Here is an 8890-nt window from a genome sequence, read left to right as displayed (position 1 = left end):
GGATTGCTATTGCTGTATTACAGAAGTAGCAGAACCAGATATAATAAGTGATGTTCATTTTGCCATCCGTAACATACGTTCTTCGTATTTATATATCCAATACACGAACACATGCAATTTCAAATGATATTGATTTTAACAGAAATTATGGAAGATTTTAATTTTGAATTATTGTTTAATTAATATCTTTGTAGTTTACAAGGTAACCATTTGTCTACTAATATGTGATCAGTTGTTGTTGTTCAACATATGAGCCAATAATGGGACGTAGAAAACCCAGGATACATTAATGAGTTGATTGGTCGATAGATAATTAGGTAGGTGGGTAGGTAGGTACGGATAATCCAAGGCAGATAGGTATTTGTGTCTGAAATCATATGTTCATTTGCATCTGTATACATATGTAATTTAGAAAGAAAGATATTGGCTTATTTGCGTTCTACTAAATACCAATCGGTCAAAATAAAAACATCTTTATATTACCATACACTTGCATATGTGTTCCTGCATGAAAGATTATCATATTATCATGCAGTCATTTCATTGTATGTAGATAGGTGAGCAACGGTATATGCATTTGCGATGTAGTAGGTGCATATATTTGTAGAGATAAGGTACATAAGAAAATACGAAGGTGAGAGGACAGTTTGTATGGCTGGCAGGTAAAGTATATTTCTGCATGTCATGTATATTTATGTACTATTTCACGTCCTCATGCCAATAACACATAAATTAATGTTATAGAATTGCAGTTGTTTCGTTTATATTCCCCCGAACAATATTGCCTAAGGTGACATTTGTCTTATATGGAAAGAAATGAAACCAGTTTAAGTGAAAACATTTACGTAGTTGTTTGTATCGGCCATTCTGAATGTACGTATGTATGTATGTATGCATGCATGCATGCATGCATGCATGTATGTATGTATGTATGTATGCATGTATGTATGTATGTATGTATGAATTTAGACCAGTGGATATAAATGCCCAAGTCTTAATGAATGATATTGGTTGGTGTTTGACGGCAAAACAACTCAGGCAAGTTATTTAGTGCCGTGGCAATTGGAGAGAAAGGGCCTTGCCAAATGACACACCATGGTAAGAGACCCTGCCTGACCAGATGGGCAGATCGGATTTTTAATTGGTTGGTTGGTTGCAATGTACGTATTCATAATACTAGTATCTAGAGGTCATCCAGTACTATACAGCTTTTAAAATTTTAATTTTCTGCCTTGAAATTATTTTAATTTACCTATACTTACATATATAAGCTTTATGAAATAATCTGCCTGCTTTCAAACTTCCCTTCCTACTATCTATCTACTTACGTTGTTTCCATCGATTAATGTACCTTAAACCCTTTCTACAGTCATCCATTTACACGCATATTAAACAAAAATAAACAAGACACGCCAGCTAAAGTAAAAAGATTAATTTATATAGCAAGCTTAAAACTTTATAAATATTTATGAGCTGAGTTAATTGATCATGCATACAAAGAAAATAGTGCTGCAAACTAAAGTGAACACTGCTGACTCATTGTTCTTTCTTTTCCTCATAATCTCTCCAGTTAATGTCAGTTTTCTGGGCAGAAAAAAAAGCACATTATAAGTATTTAATATAAAGCATGAAATTGCTAAACTTGTACATCAGTATTATGTGGCTGTATTTGAAAAGCAAAAAATGTAGTATTATTGAGATATACTTATAAATAGGTAAATGTTGATGGAGCTATTTATCGAAAAGTAGTACTTTGGGGAGAGCACTTGATTTTGCATCTGTTCTCCCTTAGACTTATCAGTTTGGATTATGGACTCGATGGAGTTAATTTATTCATTCAATTAATAACTAAATATTATTCATTCAATTAATAACTAAATATTTCTCTATTTATTGACTAACTGACTTGACCAAATAACCAACTCAAAGGATGACTAAATTAATTAATAGTCAAACAAATCAATCAATCAAATGACCTAACGAGTACTTTGAATGCTACTTGGTATTAATATTTATGCAACATGTCAGGTCTATGGAAAAGGCAAGTTTCTAAAAGGGCTATGAATGCAATTTAAGTTATTCCATTTTTGTTCGAAAACAAATAACACCTTGATTTTTCTTATAGATTAGTAACTTTTCAAAACTGTGATAGAAGCAAACGAAAAATCAAAACCATGGCATACAGTTTTCATATTACCTCTTTTCCTGTCCTTCTCATATATTTTTCCAACACCGTTGTAAATGGTCACTAACCAAATGCTGACGATGCCAGCAGAGGCTGATAGGTAAATGAGTCTCCTGTTGGAAGAGGCTTCAAAATAGGAGGCAAAAAATCCACATCCCGCACCCAGAAGTCCCAGAACCTCCTAGTAAACCAAACAATAACATCATCAATGGAGAGTTATTATTCTTATAATTATTCTTATTTTATTATTGTCATTATCATTATTATCATCAGACAAAAATTGTACCAAGGATGAAGTAAGGACTATGACAGGGAATGAAGCACATTGCTTGACAACGAAGATACACGCTGAAATATTATTAATTTGTTAATTGTTCACTTGTCATGTGTTCATATATATATATATATATATATATATATATATATATATATATATATATATATATATATGCTTAATGACTTTTTTAAAACACGTCAGCTGATATCAATCGGTGAAAATTATTCAAATATTCTGGCAATTTGTTTGTATATCGTGTCTGTTTTTGTAAAGCCCTTAGCATCTTACATTGAAATAGATCGAGGGGAAATACAGTATAGCCAAGCGGATTCACGTTTAAAAAAGATACCTTCATTGAAGAGTTAAAATGCATGGAGCAATAGATCCCTACAGGTACTAGTAATCGGTATCCGTCGGTCCCACGAGATCATTGATCTTTGCCGATGGATGCTGACATATGTTTGCCAGTATCTATTGTGCCCACAAAGTCCGATGCGAGAATGGCAGACTCTGCCACACTTGCTGAACGTGAGATCTGTAGTTGGTTTGTTTCCTTGGTACTGAGCATTCTGTGGATCCTTTTCTTCTCTTCTGCTTTCCGCCTGAGATCCCTTTGCCATGCACTCCTATCTGAGACAACCTTTATCCATGTACCTATAGGTCACGTTTGCATGTATCTTTACGTCGTAGATGAGGTCTTCCAGTCGCTCTTTTCCCTGTTTCCAGTTCCCCATATTGGAGGTCCTTTGGAACGTAGCCATCTTCCAGTTCTGGACACATGGCCCAACCAATACCAGCGTCTTTGCCTAAGACGGATGCATATACTTGTGATCCCTGCTCTATCAAGGACTGAGATGGTGGGAACTTCGTCTCTCCAGGTAATGTGAAGGATGCGCATGGGACAGCGCATGTGAAATGCTTTAAGCTTTCTTGTTTTGTACACCAAGTCCAGGATTCACTCACTAATAGTTTTTGGCGTTCAGAAAGCTCGAAAGCTCTGCTATGTTCAATTTACCGTTAGGTTCGGAAAGAAAGAAAATTTATTGTACAACCTTTACTTTGAAAGGGACGGAGAAGTTGGTCAGGTAATCTATTTGAAGCGGTAATATTCTTATAGTGTTGAGCAGGTGAAGGACACCTTATGTCTTCTTATTATTGAGCATAAATAGATTTCAAGGATTAAGGACATTCTTGTGTTGTGAAAGATTTTTATTTCCTCTCGGACCGAAAATCTTGCAAAGTAGATGTGAATATTTCAGCTCCGTTTATCTGTCTGACTCAGACGGATGTTTGATGCAAACCAATATCAATCAAGCAAAATGGATATTTCACGCGTTCCAGGAAGACTGCCAAAACCATCTGAGAGACCGAACTTTAAAAACGGAGCTGACGGCATCTTGTTTATGAAATCAAATCAGATTTTATTTTAAATATTAACATTTAAGAAACCTGATTTTTCTGTTAGAATACAGCGCTTTAGGTTGAGTTTAATGCAGTTTGCTTACACAATAGCCAATGTACCTGGTAATAAGATGCTGTTTGCAGTACTATTTAGAAAAAAAATCCTATTAAAGATAATTTTTCACTGGATGACAAGAAGTTCAACCAGAAAATTAGGAAATCTCTTGATTTAATAGTCAATAATTTGCTTGCTACAGATGCAAAACTGCAAGAAAATTGGGAAACATAGAACTCTGATCCAGGCTGTAATCACCCGATAAAATACTGTCAATTAGGGTGGCCTGATTTAGAAAGCACGACATTTGAAATAGCTAAACTTTACTGGGGGTTTAGAGGGGAATCCTAGCCAACAAAGAACTGCTAATGAAGGATGACTGACGTATTATTCAAGTATCATGAAATCTGATAATGTCCACCATAATACATCCAACCCACCAACGTTTAATGAAATAGAAACAGATGGATAGTGTGTCTGTTTGGTGGTTAGGGATTAACAAGGATCTAGAAAATCTGGTTCGCTCGTTTGGCATTTGTGCAAGATTGCAAAATGACCATGCAGAGCCAATGATTGCTACAACGTTTCTTACCCTTCACTAATAGAAACTTGGAACTAATTTGTTTGTCCGGAAAGGACATGCTTATCTGCATGTCACTGACTAATATTCTAGAGACATACTTTGAACTGGCAAAACATGTCACCACTACTTCTTTTGATGTTATCGATCATTTGAAATCTATCTTTAATCGGCCTCGGTTATCTAATATTCTGATTTTAGATTACGGCCCTCAATATTCGTCGGATAGTTTCAAATATTCTGTGGCATAGTACGTTATCAAACAAATGACTAGCAGCCCAAGATATCCATTAGGAAACGCGGAGGTTCATAGAACCGTATACACCGTAAAAGGGCTTCTTGATAAAAGCAGATGATCCCTTTATGGAACTGACGACTTGTTGCACCGCGTCTCTAGCAAACGAGTATAATCCTGAGTTTTTATTTGGCCGCCAAATTAAAAACTCACTCCTGCTATTGCCGAAAAAAAACCTTTACCCAAAACAGGAAATACCGAAACGATGAAAATGAAATGCGTTTGTTTTCCAAGCAAAATTATGATATTTCAAAGCAAGAACGAACACTTCCTCGTTAAAGGAAGGAAACAGCCTGAATATTAAATATTTCAACCTTTACGGTAAATAATAATCAGATAATCATTTTGTCCGCGATCATGTATTGTAAATATGTCTCGTAGAAGGCTTTTGGTAAACTGCACAATAAATGTTCAAGTGCATGAACCTGGTGATACCAGCATAGGAGACAATTTCCTAAAAACAAGTCTGACATACCAAAACCCATTGTTTGTGTCTAATTTACCAAAATACGTCGCGCCAACTAATAGCCCTAGACCTTTGTCTATTGCGGGTTGCGGGCAGTTTTTCCTTAGCACGCTGTGGGCTTTTATAATAAGAGCGAGTCACAACATGATTTTTTTCCGATGTGCAATGCTCTTCTGTGTAATTATCGATTTGTTCACCCGTCCCCGAATGACATCATAAGCAGGCATACTTGGAGTATGCCGGTGGATTTACTGTTGATTATATATGGTGTTTGGAAGTTGAAATAAATTCAATGAGTGTCAAGACAAATTATCGATTTGTTCACCCGTCCCCGAATGACGTCATAAGCAGGCATAATTGGAGTATGCCGGTGGATTTACTGTTGATTATATATGGTGTTTGGAAGTTGAAATAAATTCATTGCGTGTCAAGAAACTGTTGCTAAACATTCACACATAAAGATAAAGAAATCATGTTTTCTGGTAGGATCTATATTTGTAATTGAAATTGCCAAAGTGTGCCTTGTTCAAAATGGCAAATGTTTGTAATGAAGAATCTGCAAGGTTGTCAATCGTCTATTAGTGACCTTATCGGGAAGCACATATATTAAAGCGTAGGTATTTTTGTTAGTGTTTCGTCTTACCTGTATGCCCAGATTAACGTCAGACGTTGTATCCTTCACGTGTTGGTACACAACATTGGCAGCGAATTGCCCCGCACAGCACACAGCCCCCAATTTTAGGACGCCAACAGGAGAGATTGGCATAATTTCCGATAGCATACTATATAACATGGTGGTCTATTCGACTCGCGGTAAAATGAACCAGAGAAATGGGAACCAGTCTAGAAATGAATGCAGTTGAAACAGAGTATATATAGGTCTGGTTGGCCCAAATCGGCTGATAAAGAAGGTTAGATTTTAGTAAAAAGAATCGTTTGAGAGCTTATCCAGTTGAACTGCAAAAAATAAACACCTTGTTTTATTGATGGACTTTGAGTCCTTTAACAGACTCGAGTTTGGAAAACTCATTAGTGAAATTAGCACCAGACATGCTTTAAACATACCCAGATCCAGAAAATGATGTGACTCAAGCAGCAGAAGGGGCGAATCCCACAAACTATTTCGCTTAACAGAGCCTTCTATCGAGGACATTTTAGATAGAGATATTATTTTTCACAAAATAAACACTTCAAGTCAGAAAAACATGACAAAATGGGCTTTCTCTGCTGACTTTGAAGGGTTATCTCATGAAAATATCTACCTATGCAACTATTTCTTGATACAAGGGTCTATCTTGCGAAAACAGTCGGGGATGTTTAACCCCTCTGCTGCTCTGTAAAAGTCCTGGCAAGAGTTTGCTTGTCGTCGCCGTTTCTGCTGCTGTAAATTAAAAATTTAAGTTAACAATAATGGCCAACATTGGAGAAGCACATTCCGCTAGACTAGCTCGAGAGCGACTAGAAGCAATAAAAAAAATTCTTCCTGTACAAGATAGTGTAAGACAAAAATTACAAGCGCGGCAACAAGCACAAGTTGAATTTGCAACAGGTGCAGAAGAATTATTTAAACCCGTTACAACAGCTACTGAAAAAGCTGCGGCGATCACTGAAAGAGCTTTATTGGGAGATGAAAAGGGTATTCTTCCAGTGCTAAAACAAACCGCTGAGCAGACTGAAAAAATTGCTAGAAGAACCAAACAAGCAAAAAAGATTTTACGAGATCTTCCAACTGATATAGTTGCAGCTCAACCTCGCCCGTCGGCGAAGAAATACTTGAAGGTATTGGACAAATTCGTGCTGAATTCGCGTCTAAACCAATAAAGGAAAATGTTAAAATGATTGCAAAATTTAGGGAGGGTTTTGCTGAAGATATTAGAAATGCTAAAATAGAAAAATTGCCTGAAAAAAAATTAATTAGTATATTTAATACATCTAGTATCTTAAAACCCGGTTTTGAAAGCGTAAATGATGATAATTTTATTAAATGGATATATCGAATATATAAAAACAAAAAACAGGCAAGAGACGATGATTTAGAATACAGAGGTCTCTTTGATGAAGTAAAGAGACTTTATAAAGAAAATCTGAAACAACTAGAACCCCCCCCCCCCCCCAGCAGGAACCTTCTACACCTTTGCAACAACCACGGCGGAGGATAATAGACACTGACCTAGTCCCGTTAGGTGCATATGAGGTTGCATCTGAACAAAGTCCACGTCGTCAAAAATCCGAGCCAACTAGGTCGCCGATAATTGGTTTAACAAAATCTCCTGAAAGTTTACCGCAAGATGTTTTAACCCCGAGAATTGTACGACCAAACACTGGAAAGGGTTTAAATATTTGTCCTGATAATATCATCAATGATGTATCACGGTTAGAAGTTCTCATCGGAGGAAGACGTGCCGGAAATAACTCACCAGAAATAATTAAAGAAGCGGCTGATATCTGTCAGCGATTATTTCGCGGTGGCATCATGGATGTTCACATCTACCGAGAACTTATTGATGAACTCGTGGACAGCAACTGAAAGTCGCCGCGATTAGAGAAATAACTGATTAAATAAAATGATCGTACACAATTCTCATCGTAGGCCAGTCATGGTCAGGGTTGTAAATTCACGAGTACCTGTATACAGGATGACTTATGAAAATGGACTGGGCGATGTTGTCAGGGGTTTATTTGCGAGGATGGCACCTAAAGCAATACCAATCGCAAAACAATTATCAATGAAAGCTATTGATGTTATCAAAAATAAAGCTACTGGCGCTGTTGGTAGCGCTGCCAGTAAAGCATTCTTGGTAATCAAGGATAGACTAGCGCGATTATTACGCAGACCCCAAGGGGGTCCGCCGGTAAAATTACCAGCCACCGCAGACATGCCTGCAAATGTTAGTAAAGTAATAAATGAAGCCGCAAATCAAAAACTAGCAGCCTTGATAAATCAAGGGATAAATCCTGAACAAATAAACACAAGTTTGGTGGCGGGAAGTGGTCTTCGTTTTAGACGATAGCTTCTATAATAAAATGTTTAAACGGGAATCCGACCCAGCATTCGACATGGACGAACCGGTCCTTAAAAATGAATCAGTGCGTGATTATCAGTATTACTATTATGACGCACGAGAACCAAATAAACGAGGACGAATTGAACTTCAGGTTCAAGATACAAGTAGATATTTCCTGCCCGCTGAGGCGTATATTGAAGTAGAAGGAGAAATTATAAAAACAGATGATACAGTATACGGGGATGCGGTTAAAATTGGCTTTGTTAATAACGGAATTATGGCCTTGTTTGATAGTGCTATCTACATGATTGATGGAAAAAATATTGAATCGATTCAGAAGGATGTCGATGTTGCTACAACAATAATTGGTCTAGCAAGATATTCTGATGATTATACAAGATCATCTGGTCCATCAATGATGTTTGCCAAGGACACTTCTAATTTTCCTAACAGTGATCAGTACAATATTAGACGACCAAGAAACGATACCAATACCGCTGACGCTGCTGTGTGGCCGGTGGTTCATGGTGCTAATGAAGAATTTAATTTAGGTTTCGCTACACGTAGACAAATGTTGAAAGGTAATCGTAGAAATTTTTCATGTGCCATTCCGCTGTCGCATATCT

The 8890-nt window shown here is 36.9% G+C and overlaps 1 protein-coding gene across 2 annotated transcripts; it reads right to left on the bottom strand.

Annotated features, from left to right (window-relative positions):
* Nucleotides 1-1417: 1417 nt before the first annotated feature.
* LOC149779358 (uncharacterized) lies at nucleotides 1418-6027 on the bottom strand. Of its 2 annotated transcripts, XM_089938727.1 has the most exons (3): nucleotides 5903-6027; nucleotides 2198-2366; nucleotides 1418-1584 (listed from the first exon to the last, which is right to left on the bottom strand). In XM_089938727.1, the coding sequence occupies exons 1-3, from the start codon at nucleotides 6023-6025 to the stop codon at nucleotides 1577-1579; spliced, it is 300 nt and encodes a 99-aa protein (XP_089794853.1). In that variant the 5' UTR covers nucleotides 6026-6027; the 3' UTR covers nucleotides 1418-1576. The 2 variants fall into 2 exon arrangements, with proteins under 2 accessions (XP_089794853.1, XP_089794852.1); XM_089938726.1 differs by lacking the exon at nucleotides 1418-1584 and having other exon boundaries at nucleotides 2073-2366.
* Between the last annotated feature and the right edge of the window lie 2863 nt (nucleotides 6028-8890).

The sequence above is a fragment of the Sinohyriopsis cumingii genome, chromosome 17 (genome assembly GCF_028554795.1).
Source record: "Sinohyriopsis cumingii isolate HCF-2022 chromosome 17, ASM2855479v2, whole genome shotgun sequence".
In the NCBI taxonomy this organism is placed as follows: domain Eukaryota; kingdom Metazoa; phylum Mollusca; class Bivalvia; order Unionida; family Unionidae; genus Sinohyriopsis; species Sinohyriopsis cumingii.
The sequence above is the reverse complement of the archived record's forward strand: the minus strand, read 5'-3'. Positions and strand labels throughout refer to the sequence as shown.

What these genes read in the sequence shown, in the direction of transcription:
- LOC149779358 (XM_089938726.1), bottom strand. Translation starts at nt 6,025, where the DNA reads ATGCCAATCTCTCCTGTTGGCGTCCTAAAATTGGGGGCTGTGTGCTGT. An exon ending in ACGTTAATCTGGGCATACAG is followed by an intron (nt 2,367 to 5,902) that starts GTAAGACGAAAC and finishes TTGGTTTACTAG; the next exon opens with GAGGTTCTGGGACTTCTGGG.